Below are 15961 nucleotides of genomic sequence, written 5' to 3' on the forward strand. Positions count from 1 at the left end.
GAAATTAGAACTGCGTTACTGTTACTATATTGATTGCGAGAACTGCAGCCGCTTACTACTTTATTTTCCACTAAGTCATTATTAACTAACGGAATAACCCCTGATTCTTCACTATCACTCAGAGTGCTGTAATTGCTAGTGTCCGTGGTACTGCTATTGCCGGAAACAATGCTGGACTCTCTACCCTAATGAGCCGAGTTGCGCTCACCTCACTACTGCCATTGTTATCGTTAATGACATCACCCTTATTTATATCTATGCGCCTAGTATATAATCCCTGGTTGGAGCTGAGATTATGAGTCACTGTACTGGCTCTCATATCATTATTACTACTATTATTATTCCTACTGAGCGTTAAACCGGGAGCGGACGAAGCTGTGCCTCCGGACAAAGGTGATAGGGTCTTAATAAGCAGCCTATTATTATGGGAGGCAATTATCTGGGCGAGGTTTTTAGTGTTGGAGAAAGCTATCCTAACTTTATGCGAGTTAACCGTAGAGTAATATTTGGAATTTCTGGGGAAGTTATTGGCGATGGCTTGTCGAAACAGGAGGGGGAGGTTAGTTCTAATCTGCTTACCAAAGGGAATTACAAACCATATATGCTTATTCCTATTTATGTGATGGGTCGGGAAGCCAGCTCTCGCATTAGGGTGGGTGATTCTCGGATGAATAACGGGTTTTGGGTTAGTGTGAACTCCCCCGGACCGATAATTATCCTTGTTCGCTAAGTTAAATGCGGAAGTGACTGCCTCAGCACCCGCCGCGCTCCCATCACTACTTAAATTATTTATGTTATTATAGACGGCCCTATCCTGATGACCGAATGATGGCATCGGAAGGGCCGGATCAATATAAATTACCTTCTGCCTATAATATAATATTTTCTGCCGCCTGACGGATTTTTCAGCAGTGACCATTGTGTAGTGCTTTTTACCAACTTACGGCCGCGCACATATAGAACAGTTCACACACACATGTTTCTAAGTAGATTTTGTCTCGCCCCATATAATACACCTAACATTCTTAAAATAGTCAGAACCTTAGTCTCGGTCACAAAGAACATCTACGCACCCCGTGCTCTCACCCACTGGATTGACCGCTGCCTGACCAGTAAATATCTTCAACGCACCCACCACCCGATTTCAACATACATTGATAAACAGTTTGGCCATGGGCTCTTAGGAGCCTCCTCGTTCGATTTGTTTTGCTGCGCCTCTGTTTTGTTTTTGTTCTGCCAACGGAATTCCTATTTCTTCCTGAAGAGAAAGACACAATATGGTCTCCTTATTCAATCGGAATTTGGTAAATTGTGGCTTTCGAAACACGTGTAGAATGCAATAAAAGGATTTCTGTTCAATCTTCGTTCAACTCCATTTCTTCAATTCACTAATAATATTAAAATTCAATTATCCGCACCAACGCACGGTTGCAACACCATATGGTTGTACCTCCAACCGTGCTTTCTTCTGCTGTGATTTTTGCTACCAAGGTATCGGTTAAACTTTTGATTAATCTGCAACAAGATTATTCATCTTTCTATTTCACCAAATATATATATATATATATATATATATATATATATATATGTATATTACAACAAAATTTTATATAGAGTTACACGAGGTTTTGCACCCACAAAGCTAAAGCCTTGTGAACAGCTTGTCAGACTCTGTGTAGGGGAAATAGCCCATACTCATTAACATTTTTACATATTCCTCTTGCTCTGAGCATTTCCTCATGTCTGCGATGTAGATATTTAAAAATTTTGTGTTCATATAGAGTCTGATGAGCTGTCCACAAGGCTTTAGCTTTGTTGGGGTGAAACCTTGGGTAACTCTATATAAAATTTTGTTGTAATAATTACTGCTCTATTTTTTAGAATGTGCTTCTTTCTGATATATCTTTTTTTTGTTAACTATATATGTATATATATATGGATGTATATATAATGTTCCCAGAGTTAAAACATATACTTTATAACTAGATACCATCCAAATGTTAACTATCAAATTAAAAAATGAGACTGATATCTGGTTTGATTCAGTAACATGGTATATCTAATATTTTAGCTAATGTCTTCAGTGTTTCCATGTGCTAATAAATATTGCTTTATTCACATTTGCTCAAATCCACTCTTGGAAAAGATTCTAACCTAAAGTAATATTCCCTGAACATCTGGTAACTATTTCTCAAAGTTAGGTGCCAATGTCTTATATGTTCAAGTTTTCATATATAACCACAACTTAATTTACACTGAAAAGCTTCATCTCATGTCATTTTCAATTAGTATTTCAATTAGTATATATTAATCAATTACTATAAGTTTACCAAATTTTTTTCCTTACTGTGCCCCAGCCTAGAACAGTGAATCACATGAAAAGCCAAGAAAATAGTGAGATGATGAGCCAAGTGAATAGGATTTATCAGTTTGTGGTTCACAGGCATTTTGTTGAGTTTCTAGAATAATTCTATGTGTTTTACTTTTTACATGTTATTTCTAAAAGAAATACATTATATCCGTAGTAAACATCTTTCATATTTTAAGTTTTATGCACTGGCTTTATGAACCAGTATTTCTGAGGAAAGATAAAAATACAAATCCTTTTTCACTGATATTCTGAATGATTTCCTTTTTTAGTGTTGATTGCTGAAATCATTCATCAGCACCAACCAAAATTAGTGGAACTTCACAATTACACTCCAGTGAATGCAACCAAACAGAAAATGGAAAACCTCTACCTTTTGAATAGGTAATATCATAACTTTTAATATATTTTTTTATCTTGTGAAAACTTTTAACATTTAATGTCACAGTATCAACTTGAGATTAGTATTGTTGGTTATCATAATATGCTTGTATATAAGTTGTGGCCCTTTAGTGTTTACATTTTATCTTTTGGTTTTGTCTTCTTCATAAATTGCATGTTACTTTCCATAAATGCTTTTTGCAGCTTCACTTGCAGTTGCAAAAAAAAAATGCATGTAGTTGAAATAGTCACTATCATGACCAACACAATGTAAAAAGGTCCTATCAGAATTATATGTTACTATGATCTATATCTGAAATGAACAGATTAATCAGTGATTTTAAACAGCCATTCCTGATTGACTGACATTGTATGCTGGATCTACCGTACAACTACTAGAGGATGGCATATATATGATTCACACATGTGAAATATGAAGTCACAAAATGCTTATATATACAGTGGTGCCACATGGCCAAAACAAAAGAATAAATTAAAAGAATATATATATATATATATATATATATATATATATATATATATATATATATATATATATATAGTGTAATAAATAAAATATATGCATACATACAAACATATATGTACGTACCTACATCTACATGTATATATACATGCATATATAAATATATATATGTGTGTACAGGACACCACAAATAGATGTAGAACTCAACGAAAAAGTAAAAACAGCATGGAACGGACCATTTTTTTAACAACGAAAAAAACAGTACAAGACAACTACACAAGGAAAAATCCCCTTCATCAGCTGTCCCTAGTTCAACTCCAGCGTGTTTCGAAGGTGAGGACAGAACACGTCTCGTCGAACTAGTCCTTCCTGCGAAAGAATTAAATAAAATTCCTTTGCAGACGGGTAAAAACAAGGAAAAAAATGTGACAAAAACAGGACGTAAAAACAATACAATTAAAAACAAATACAAAATAAAAATACAATTACAAAAAATACAGTACAAGAAGGAATAGAAACAGGACAGGAAAACAAATAATGAGGGCCTATAAGCCTAGACGAGGAAAAAAATTTTCATGAGTGCAGGAAGAAACATGTTTACTTGAAGAAGGCCGCCAGCGAAAGGAAGTTCGATCAGAAGACAACCAACATGGAGAAGAAGGGTCTGGAAGCTTAAAGATCCTGCGAATGGACAGAGATTTAGAGACATATTACTTGAAGCATTTGACGAAATAGAAGAGGGTATAGCTTCACATGGGGTATAAGACAACTGGAGGTTTCTAAGGGACAACCTGCTGAGAGCCACTGACCAGATCTGTGGTTGGTGCAAAGTCCCCTCAAGATCCAAAATAACGTGGTGGTGGAACAATATTGTTGACAGGGCTATTAGACAAAAGAAACCGGCTTGGAAGGACTGGAAGAACGGTGGTAGCAGGGAAGTGTATCAGACTGCCAGAAGGGAAGCTAGGAGGCAGGTGTATTTAGCCAGAGGGGAAGCAGATAAGAAAAAATTTGCCAATGTTCTGCACTGTGAGGACAAAAGACTTGAGGTATTTTGTGTTGCAAGACAGTGTGTGAGAGAGAATCGTGATGTGGTAGGAGAGAAATGTGTTCGCAAGGATGACGGTTCACTTGCGCTACATGACGGTTCACTTGCGCAAAGAGAGTGGTTTGGAGATGCCACTATGAAAGGTTGCTGAATAAAGAAAATGCATGAGATAAAGAGAGTCTACTGAATGTCGACCCAACAGAGGGACCAGCAATCCGTGTTGACAGTTCCTTGGTAGTCAAGGCAATTAGAAGCATGAAAACAGGGAAAGCTCCAGGCCCATCAGGAATTATTGCAGAGATGCTCAAAATATCTGGTAGTGTTGGCTATAGCCTAGTCACCCATATAGTTAACCAGGTGATACACGAAGGAGTCATACCCAATGACTGGTGTAGCAGCATATTAGTTAACTGCTACAAATGTAAAGGTGATGCCCTAGATACAAATAATTACAGAGGTATCAAGCTGTTGGATCAGGTAATGAAGGTTACGGAGAAGGTCATAGCCCAACTTATTAGGGAGAGAGTCAACTTGGATGAGATGCAGTTTGGTTTCATGCCAGAGAAAAGCACCACTGATGCTATATTTCTGGTAAGACAGCTGCAGGAGAAATACCTAGCCAAAGATAAGCCCCTGTACCTGGCTTTCGTTGACATGGAGAAAGCCTTTGACAGGGTCCCCCGATCCCTTATCTGGTGGTCAATGAGGAAACTAGGGATAGATGAATGGTTAGTGAGAGCTGTGCAAGCCATGTACAGGGATGCTGTAAGTAAGGTAAGGGTTGGCAATGAGTACACTGAAGAATTCAAGGTAGAGGTTGGGGTCCACCAAGGTTCAGTCCTCAGCCCCCTCCTATTCATCATAGTCCTCCAGGCAATAATAAAGGAATTCCGGACAGGATGCCCCTGGGAGCTCCTCTATGCTGATGACCTTGCTCTAATCGCTGAGTCGCTATCAGAACTAGAGAAGTTTCAAGTGTGGAAACAAGGATTAGAATTGAAGGGCCTTAGAATCAACCTAGCTAAAACCAAAGTTCTATTAACTAAGAAGGCAGGCAAACCACAAATCCCTTCAGGTAGATGGCCCTGCTCGATCTGTAGTAGAGGTGTAGGTAGAAACTCTATAAGATGTACCCAGTGTAAGCTATGGACACATAAGAGGTGCAGCAATATCAAAGGAAGGCTAACTGGGAAGATAGTTTTTGTATGTGGTAGATGCTCGGGAGCGATAAACACTGAAAATGCGCAGAGACCAACTTCCACCACATTCCAAGGAGAAAAACTAGAAGTAGTTGATAGCTTCCATTATCTAGGTGACCAAATCAGTAGCGGAGGAGGGTGCACTGAAAGTGTAGCTGCTAGAATAAGAATAGCTTGGGCAAAGTTCAGAGAGCTCTTACCTCTGCTAGTGACAAAGGGCCTCTCGCTCAGAGTAAAAGGTAGACTGTATGATGCATGTGTACGAACAGCCATGCTACACAGCAGTGAAACAAGGGCTGTGACTGCTGAGGATATGCGTAAGCTCACAAGGAATGAAGCCAGTATGATCCGATGGATGTGTAATGTCAGTGTGCATTCTCGACAGAGTGTAAGTACCTTGAGAGAAAAGTTGGACCTAAGAAGCATTAGATGTGGTGTGCAAGAGAGACGACTGCGCTGGTATGGTCATGTGGTGAGAATGGACAAGGATAGCTGTGTGAAAAAGTGCCACACCCTAGCCGTTGAGGGAACCTGTGGAAGAGGTAGACCCAGAATCGAGTTGGATCGTTACCAGTGTCGCCTTACTGGCACTTATGCCTGTGCTAGTAGGGTGCCAAGAACACCATCCGAGCGTGATCGTTGTCAGAACAGCCAACTGGCTTCCGTACACGTGGCACGTAAAAGGGCACCATTCAAGCATGATCGTTACCAACGTCGCTTCACTGGCACCTGTGTCGGTGACACGTGTAAAAAGATTCGAGCAAAGTCATTGCCAGTACCGCCTGACTGGCCCCCCCGTGAAGGTGGCACATAAAAAGCGTCCACTACAGTCTTGGAGTGGTTGGCGTTAGGAAGGCATCCAGCTGTAGAAACTCTGCCAGATCAAGACTGGAGCCTGGTGCAGCCATCTGATTGCCAGCCCTCAGCCAAAACCGTCCAACCCATGCTAGCATGGAAAACGGACGTTAATTGATGATGATGATGATGCCACCACGAAGCATATATACATCTTTAAACTCCATTCTGTCAACACCTCAAATGTATAATTCTTCCCTGAAGATGGAGGCTGGTGATATTTGATAATGGAATCAAGTTACAATCATTATTTTGGACCACCAAGCCCCCAGAAATAGCTGTTGGACTCTTACTCAACCCCTTTAATCCCTAGTATCATTTATATTCTGTGAAAGTCAGACTTTTTTATATATATACATATGTACATTTTTTGTATTAACAGTATTTGATATTTTTTGCATACTGACTTACCTAACTTATTTGCCCTTACATTTACTCCGCTACATATATATAGACATATACATTTATATATAGACTAGCAGTATCGCCCGGCGTTGCTCGGGTTTGTAAGGGAAATAACTATATAAGCATTTTTAGAGAGTTACTTCCTTTATAGATGCCAATTCGGGCTTTCTTAGCCATTTCTGTTTTGGTGTCTTCAAGCCATGAAGTCGTTGTTCTAAAAGAACGCTGGTCTCCTTGACAACGCATTACGACGTTGATTTCCTTAAACTCCCTTCCCCACAGCTTCACGAGGGAGGGAAGAAGGGACAGAAGCAAACACAGGTGCAGGTGTTTGAGCGTGGACGCCAACTCCGCCGCCATCGACACACGAAAAATTATGCATTAAAATGGAATAAAAAATGATGTTAAATTATTTTTAAAATCGTAGACTCATCGTAGACGCGCACTAATAGCCAGACGGGCTTGATATTAATCACGACTATAAGATACCCGAATTTGGTTAAACTGCACCGCAAAATGTGGGAGGAGTTAGGAATCTAAATCGTAGGAGACAGACACTCACACAACTACAGTTTTATATATACAGATAAGTAGATACATACCCCACCTCTACCTCCACCCTCTGCCTATCCACATACCCCAACCCTCAGCCTAACCCATACACCACCTGTGCTTTCCCCACTCCTGCCTCCCCCACCTCCCAACATCATCACACCACACCATACTACACCATACCACACAACACATCACATCACAACACACCATCACATACACACCAGCACTGTCCAATTCCCATCCCCACATTTTCACACCTACACATATACACACACACACGTCAAGATCACCAGCCCTCTTTCACTCACACATACATACCTTCATTTTGGGGATCACTACTACTTTGTTATCTCCCTTACTTCTTAGCTCTCCTGTGTGACCCTTCTGTCCGGCATTCGCCATGATAGATTGCTAGCCACTACACACATTTTTTTTCTCTCCTTGTTTCTTTCTGTGTTCCTTTCTTATTCACTACACTATGTATGTATGTATGTACGTACATACGCACGCATGCATCTATCTTTCTATCTCTCTCTCTCTCTGTACATATATATATATATATATACCCATAAGCATGCCTATTTATGTACATCTAAGCATGGGCATACATATGTGTGTGTGAGTGTATGAATGTATATTTGTTTCCATATTCTAGACCAATTAATTCAGTAAAATATGCTATCCTTTAGTTAGAAAAGGAAATAAGGGTTGCGTCAAGGACAGCAATAATGGGAAATGGACTAAAATGAAAAGAAAAAAATGAAACTATATGTATATATATATTATCTGAACTGTTTAAAATAAATAAATAGACATAATATAATGTCTAACAGCTGATGAATACTACCTCCATTTTCTTCTTGCCATATAAATTAAGGGCAAAACCACTTATAACCTGTGGTCTGATTTAAGCGAAACTTGTTTTGTTCTGTTAGTATTCTCATAAGCATCCAATTCATGATGCCTCCTACATTTGTCTCTTACCCTCTATTTTGCCAGATGCTCAACTCTCCGAGCATCCGATTCCTGATCTCTCTTGCTTCTGTCTCTTTCTCTCTGTTCTGCCAGATGCTCAGCCTTTGCTTTATCAGTCTCATTGATCCTTCTATTCATAGGCTGGTCCTGATCTTGGGTAAATATTTTATAAAAGACCCCTTCATACTTTGATGTGAAATGATTTTTTTCCACAGGTTTTTTCAAGTGCATTCAACATATCTCACCTCCAAACCTGCCACAAGCCACTTTCTTCCAGAAAAGGAAAGGGTGGAGGCGTGGTTGTTTTTTTTCTTTTCCAGGTTATTTCACATGATTTCAATGAATGTGATATTGAAATCATATGTAAATGGCTCATTTTCCCAGAAAAATAAAGATCTGGCTGCTATTTCTAGCATGTCCTGCTACCACGTAACAGCTATTTTGGGTCCTTTATTGCAAGCTAGAGATAGTAGATAGCTTCCATTATCTAGGTGACCAAGTTAGTAGTGGAAGTGGATGCTCCGAGAGCATAGCTGTGAGAATAAGATTAGGCTAGGCAAAGTTCAGAGAGCTCCTTCCCCTGCTGGCAACAAAGGACCTCTCTCTAAGAGTGAAAAGCAGATTGTTTGGTGCCTGTGTGTGAACTGTGCTCAATAGATGGGATAGAAAATCAAGCTTGCCATCCTTCAGATTTGATGAAAAAACACTGCAAGAAGGACAATTGTGTATTTGTATGTATATATATATATAATTTTAATCCAAACGGGAAACAAAAAAACAACAACAATGGAACAATTACAGTATTATTATTAATAGGCGCTCAGGAAAAGGAAGCAGGGAGGTATGACGTTTCGAGCGGAGCTCTTCGTCGGAAACATAAAGAAGGAAGAGAGAGGAAAGAAAGATCCCAGAGCGGGCAACAGGGAAAGAGAAAAAAGACGACTGGTGTTTACGAGTTGCACATGGTGAAAGGCGGATGTTTACGAAAACAGAGCAAAGTGGGTTTTTAAAGGCAAAAGAGTGGAGACAAGGTTGGTAACGCAACAGATGTGTGTGTATGTGTGAGTGTGTGCGTGTGCGTGTGTGTATGTGTGTGTGTGAGGCGAGATGAAAAAACAAAAAGATATATATGTGTGTGTTAGTGTGTGCGTCTGTGTGTAGGCGTGTGAGGTAGGGCGAGATAGTGGTCAGCTTAGCAGACAAAGGTCAGTAGTAAGAAAAAGAAGGAAGGAGGAAGGGAGGGAGGGGAAGGGGTGGGGGCGTATGTAGCGTGCCAGCGTTTGTTGAGTAGTAGTGTGTGTGTGTGTCCAGTGTCGTGGTGGTATAAATGGCGAGTAGATTGAATGTGTGTAAGAGTAATGTATATATTTAAGCAATGTGTGTATATGTGTGCGTGTGTGTGTAACGAAAAAGGGGGGGGTTAAGGAAAAAGGACTCCAGCTGAGGGGAAGATGGAAGAGTGGTCCCGCGGAGGCGGGCGTGGGAAAACCCAACGACACGCGACGGTCCCAGGAACGGGCGGGAGGTCTTGTCGGTTCCAAGAGCGAGGTGCCTGCGGAGCGTATGCGTACGCGAACCGGCGCAAGCGCGTGCGTGCGCGAGCCTGCGAGTATGTGCGTAAGTATGTATGTGTGTGGATGTGTGAGTGTGTCTGTGTGTATGTCCGGGTGGCAGTGTGTCCGATGAATGTATGTGAGTATGTGTGTATGTATGTGTGTGCATAGATGTATGTCCGTGTTTGTGTGTGTGTGTATGTGTGTGTGAGTGTGTATGTATGTACGTGTGGGTGTGGGGAAGTGTGTGTATGTGCATGTGTGTGCGCGTACATACAGGTGTGTGAGTGAGTGTGTGTGTGTGTATGTATGTGTGAGTGTGTATGTATGTGTGTGTAGGATGCATGTATGTGTATGGGTGTATGTATGCGTGTGTGTATGTATGTATGTGTACGTGCGTGTGTGTGTGTGTATGCGCGTAGGTGTGCGCGTGTGCATGCATGCATGCATGCATGTGCGTATGTGTGTGTGTGTGTGCATGTGTGTGGGTATATATGTATGTGCGTATATGTGTGTGTGTGTGCGTACATGTGTGTGTGTGTATGCATGTGTGTGTATGTAGGTGTGTGGGCGTGTGTGTATAGGTGTATGTATGTAAGTATGTATGGGTGTGTCCGTGTATGTGTGTGTATGTATGTGTGTGTATGTAGGTGTGTGGGCGTGTGTATATGTGTGTGTATGTAGGTGTGTGGGCGTGTGTGTATAGGTGTATGTGTGTATGTCTGGGTGTGTCCGTGCATGTTTGTGTGTGTGTGTGTGTATGCATGTGTATGTAGGTGTGTGTGTACGTGTGTAATGTATGTGTGTATGCGTGCGTGTGTGTATGTAGGTGCATGTGTATGTGTGTGGGAGTGTAGGTGTGTGTGTGCGTGTGCGTGTGCGTGTTTATCTTGGTGTGTGCGTATGTGAGTGTGAGTGTATGGGTGTTTGTCATGCATGTGTGCGCGTGCAGGTGAGTGTGTGTGTAAGTATGTGTGTGTGTATGTTTGTGTGAGTGTGTATGTGTGTATGTCTGTGTGTATGTATGTGCGTATAGGAGTATGTGGGTATGTGTGTGTGTATGTATATGGGTGTATGTATGTATGTGTGTGTGTGTGCATGTGTATAAGTATATGTGTGTGTGCGTATGTGTGTATATGTGTATGTGTGTGTGTTTATGTATGTGTGTATGTATGTGTGTAGGCGTGTGTGTGTAGATGTATGTATGGGTGTGTGTCCGTGTGTGTTTGTGTGTGTGTGTAGGTAGATGTGTGTGTGTGTGTGTATGTGTACGTGTGCGTGTGTATGTGTGTGTGTGTATGCGTGTGAGTGTGAGTGTATGGGTGTATGTCTGTGTGTGTGTGTATGTCTGAAGTAGGTATGTATGTGTATGTATGTATGTGTGTGTGTGTGTGCAGGTATGTGTGTGTATGTGTGTGTGTGAGTAGGTGTGCGTGTATGTATGTGGGTAGGGATGCATGCGAGTGTGTGGGTATGTATGCATACATACGCACGCGCACATCCGAAGCAAGCCCACACACACGAAGCGCGCCCATGCACACAACGCACAAGCAGTACAACGCAAGCCCAAGGGGCCGACCAAGCCCCCAGCGCGCGCCAAGGCGCGCGAGCGCAAAGGCCCTCGAACGCCCCGCTACGCGGGAACCGAGGATCCATCAGCCAAAACCGGAAAGCAGAAAAGAGGGGGGGGCTGCCTGGATGCAAAAAGGTGTATGTGTGTGTGCATTCAGTGTAAGGGTGTGCATGTGTAGGTATGTATGTATGTGCCTACATGTATGTTTGCATGTGTGTGTGTGAAGTATGTACGTGCGGTGTGTGTGTGTGAGTGTGTGTGTATGTATGTGCGTATGTATGTGTGTGTGTATGTGTGTATGTATGTCTGTGTGTGTGTGTGTGTGTGTAAGTATGTATGTGTGTGCGTATGTATGTATGTGTGTGTGTATGTGCATGTTGGTTTGTATGTTAGTGTGTGTTAGTATGTCTGTAAGTGTGTGTGATTAAATGTGTGAATGTATGTACGTAGATGGGTCTACGTATGTGTGTGTGTGAACAGGCGTGTGGGAGGTAGGTGGGTGGGTGGGTGTGGGAGGTAGGTGGGTGGGTGTGTGTGAGTGGTGTGTCCACAAAAAAAAAAAAAAAAAAAACGGATCTCAAGAGGAGGGGGCTGTGTTAAGTCCGTGTGGGGTGGTAGTTTGTAGGGTGAAGATGTAGCGTTGCTCCAAGTGGAGCCTGGAAAGTGGGCGACCATGGTGGGGGGGCGAGACCAAACACTGAGATGTCATCTAGGGAATGGCCGGCCGAGCGGAAGTGGCGTGCGACGGGAGAAAGAGAGTGTAGGCGAACGTCCCTCAAGTGTTCAGTGAAACGGTCGGACAACCGGCGTCCCGTCTGTCCTACATACAGCATCCCGCATAGGTTGCATTTAATGCAGTAAATAAGGCCAGACGAGGTGCACGTAAAAGAGTGCCTAATGCGTACAGTGTGCAGGTTGGAGCCGGTGACAGCGGTGGTGTTGGTGATGAAGGGGCAAGTGTTGCAACGGGATCTAGAGCAAGGGAATGATCCGTGTGGGGCTGAGGGGGAAGGAGAGAGGGTGCTGTGGACCAGGAGGTCACGCAGATTGCGGGCTCGTTTGAAAGAGGACAGGGGTAGGTTAGGGAAAATGGGGCGGGTGGTGGGATCAAGCTGGAGGCGACGGAAGGCACGTAGTATCTTGCGACGAAGGGGTAGGGTAGAGGGATGGAAAAGGAGGGGGAAGGGGGTGCGGTTGGGGGTGGGCGGGGGGAAGGAGACAGGGCGGTAGTGCGGTCGATGCGACGGGCGCGGGTGAGGGCATCAGAGAGGAGTATGGGTGGGTAACCTCGGAGTCTGAACATGCGGGCCAGGTATTGAGATTGGGTCTCGAAATCCTGGTCGCGGCTGCACAAACGTCGGAGGCGGAGGAACTGGGAGTAGGGGATGGCTCGTTTGGTGTGGAAGGGGTGGGAGGAAGAGAAGTTGAGATAGAGGTGGGAATCCGTAGGTTTAAAAAAGGCGGTGGTGGTGAGAGAGCTGGAGGGGTGATCGATGCGGAGAGAGATGTCAAGGAAGTTGACAGAGGTGTTGGAGATGGTGGAGGTGAATTGAAGAGAGGGGTGAAAGTTGGAAAGGAAAGAGATGAATTGGCAGAGAAGTTCGCGGGAAAGGGAGGTGGCACCTACGCAGTCGTCGATATAGCGACCGTATAGTTCGGGGGTCGGCCCAGAGAACTGGGAGAACACTTGGGCCTCAATGTAGCCAAGAAAGAGATTGGCGAAATTGGGGCCCATCCTAGTTCCCATCGCGACCCCGGACACCTGTTGGTACGTTTCCCCGGCGAACGTGAAGCAATTGAGGGTGAGGACGAGCTCAGCCAACCGAAGAAGGGTGGGGGTGCTGGGGGTGGGGTCGGGACGACGGTCGAGGAAGTGTTGGAGGGCTAGGAGACCGTCATTGTGGGGAATCACTGTGTACAGGGATTTTACATCTAAAGTGAAGAGGAGGTGTGAGGGGCTGGAAGGGAAGGAAAAGGAATTGAAGAGACGGAGGGCGTGGTTGGTGTCGTGTATGTGGGATGGGAGGGCTGCGACTAAGGGGGACATGATGCGGTCGAGGTATAGGGAGATGAGTTCAGTGGGGCAATTACAGGCAGAGACTATGGGACGGCCAGGATTAGAGGGTTTATGGATCTTGGGAAGGAAGTAGATGGTGGAGGTGCGGGGTGTGCGGACGATGAGGTTGGTGGCGGTGAGGGGGAGAGCGGAGGAGGAGATGAGGTCGTGGATGGTGGAGGAAACTCGCTGTTGGTAGGAGGAGGTGGGATCGGAGGGGAGGAGGCGATAGAAGAGTGGATTTTGAAGCTGGTTGAGCGCTTCCTCCCTGTATAGGTCCGCGCGCCACACTACCACTGCCCCGCCTTTGTCCGCCGGTTTGATGACAATGTCATCACGACGGCGGAGGTGGCGAAGGGCAATGGATTCGGCCCGAGTGAGGTTGGCTCGGCGGGGTCTTGGTGCAAAGTTGAAACGGTGGACCAAAGCGTTGCAGTCATGTACAAACGAATCTAGGCTACTGAAAAGGCCTGGGGGCGGCGTCCAGATGGATGGACGACGCCCCAGCTCCAAAAGGCAATCCTGATTGTTGTGACGCTGCGGGGACGCGTGGTAGTATGCGCGAAGTTTGAGGCGGCGCAGGAACAGGTTGACGTCCGCCCGAGTCTCGAACTCATCACAGTGGCGCGTGAGTGGCGTGAAGCGGAGACCCTTACTGAGGAGGGAACGCTCAGCGGCGGAGAGGGGGAGGTGGGGGGTATAGTGACAACAGCGCGAGGAAGCGGGGTGGTGGGAGGACTAGGGGCAGGCGGAGGGGGTGCAGGGGAGGGTAGGGGTGGTTGGGTGAAGATGGGTTAGGCGTAGGAAGGTCACGGTGGGGGGGTGTGTGGGTCCGTGGAAGGGTGGGGTAGGTGCGAAGGAGGGGGGGGACAGTGGGGGAGGATGGGGAAGGGGGTGAGGGGTTGAGGAGGAGGTGGAGTTTTTTGTTTTTTGTGTGTGTGAGGTGGTTGTAGAGTTGGTGGTTGAGATTAAGAATGAAGCGGAGGATAGGTTGGGTGAAGAGTGGAGGGCAGAGGGTGGAGAGAAGGAGGTAGGCCTGGGGAAGTTGATGGTCGAGGGAGTCAAGGAGGGGGCGGGTGGCGCGGAGGAGGGAGCGGGAGGTACGAGCGAGGGTGGGTTCGATGAAGGGGGAGGAATAGGGGGTAGCGTGGAACTTCAAGAGGAACCCGCGGGGTGTGACATGATGGCGGAGGCACCGGCTAAGAAAGGAAAGATGACTCGAGTGGCGGGTTTTCTTAAAAAGCAAGCGGGAAAGTTTTATAGCAGGTGCGGAACATTGTGGGGGGAAGAACGCGAGGTAGCGGCTGAGGAGGGATTGAAGGTGTTGGACGAACGAGTGCAAGTCAGGCATGATGAGAAGTGGTGGCAAACAGGTAAAGGTGGGTGGTGGCGAAACAGGAAAAAGGAGAGACAACAGGAAAACAACGAAAGAAGAAAACGGGTGAAGACGGTTTGAAAACAATAGAAAAAAGTTGAAAAAAGTTGAAAAAAGTCAGGAAAGAGATTTGAGAGTCAACGGACAGATTAGGTAATGATTTTCAATCACGGTAATGGTGGTACTCCGGAAGAAGGTTGCGGGTGATCCGTAGGTCAGGAAGAATGGTAACAATAATCCGTAGGTGCAAAAAATCCGGGAGTTGGTATCCAAGGTACAAGGGGTCCGTGTAGGCGCGCAGTGGTATAATTTTAATCCAAACGGGAAACAAAAAAAACAACAACAATGGAACAATTACAGTATTATTATTAATAGGCGCTCAGGAAAAGGAAGCAGGGAGGTATGACGTTTCGAGCGGAGCTCTTCGTCGGAAACATAAAGAAGGAAGAGAGAGGAAAGAAAGATCCCAGAGCGGGCAACAGGGAAAGAGAAAAAAGACGACTGGTGTTTACGAGTTGCACATGGTGAAAGGCGGATGTTTACGAAAACAGAGCAAAGTGGGTTTTTAAAGGCAAAAGAGTGGAGACAAGGTTGGTAACGCAACAGATGTGCGTGTGCGTGTGTGTATGTGTGTGTGTGAGGCGAGATGAAAAAACAAAAAGATATATATGTGTGTGTTAGTGTGTGCGTCTCTGTGTAGGCGTGTGAGGTAGGGCGAGATAGTGGTCAGCTTAGCAGACAAAGGTCAGTAGTAAGAAAAAGAAGGAAGGAGGAAGGGAGGGAGGGGAAGGGGTGGCGGCGTATGTAGCGTGCCAGCGTTTGTTGAGTAGTAGTGTGTGTGTGTGTCCAGTGTCGTGGTGGTATTATATATATATATATACTTACATATATACAGAGCTGTCCGTTAATTCGTTAATCATTAAGTAATGAAGTTAACATTTTCATTAAGGATTTAACTTTTAAGTTTACTTTGAAAATCATTATCAGACTAATTAACTTCCATTACATTTAGCTTCCGTTAACTCAAGTCCGTTAATCCAAAAGTTTCATAAAAACTGGTAAACATTTAAAAGTTTCTATTGTCTTCCAATTGTCTTAGCATATCTAATATTGTACGCATCATCTTTCAACCCC

At 44.4% G+C, this 15961-nt stretch overlaps 1 protein-coding gene across 2 annotated transcripts in view; it reads left to right on the top strand.

Moving 5' to 3' along the window:
- Positions 1-15961, top strand: part of LOC115232405 (sperm flagellar protein 1-like) — a 65001-nt gene that overhangs the window by 24997 nt on the left and 24043 nt on the right. For both annotated transcript variants that reach the window (XM_029802260.2, XM_036500318.1), the window contains exon 2: positions 2641-2752. In XM_029802260.2, coding sequence (XP_029658120.1) covers positions 2641-2752 — 112 coding nt within the window. The remainder of the gene's footprint in view (positions 1-2640; positions 2753-15961) is intronic.

The sequence above is a fragment of the Octopus sinensis genome, linkage group LG2 (genome assembly GCF_006345805.1).
Source record: "Octopus sinensis linkage group LG2, ASM634580v1, whole genome shotgun sequence".
Classification (NCBI taxonomy): domain Eukaryota; kingdom Metazoa; phylum Mollusca; class Cephalopoda; order Octopoda; family Octopodidae; genus Octopus; species Octopus sinensis.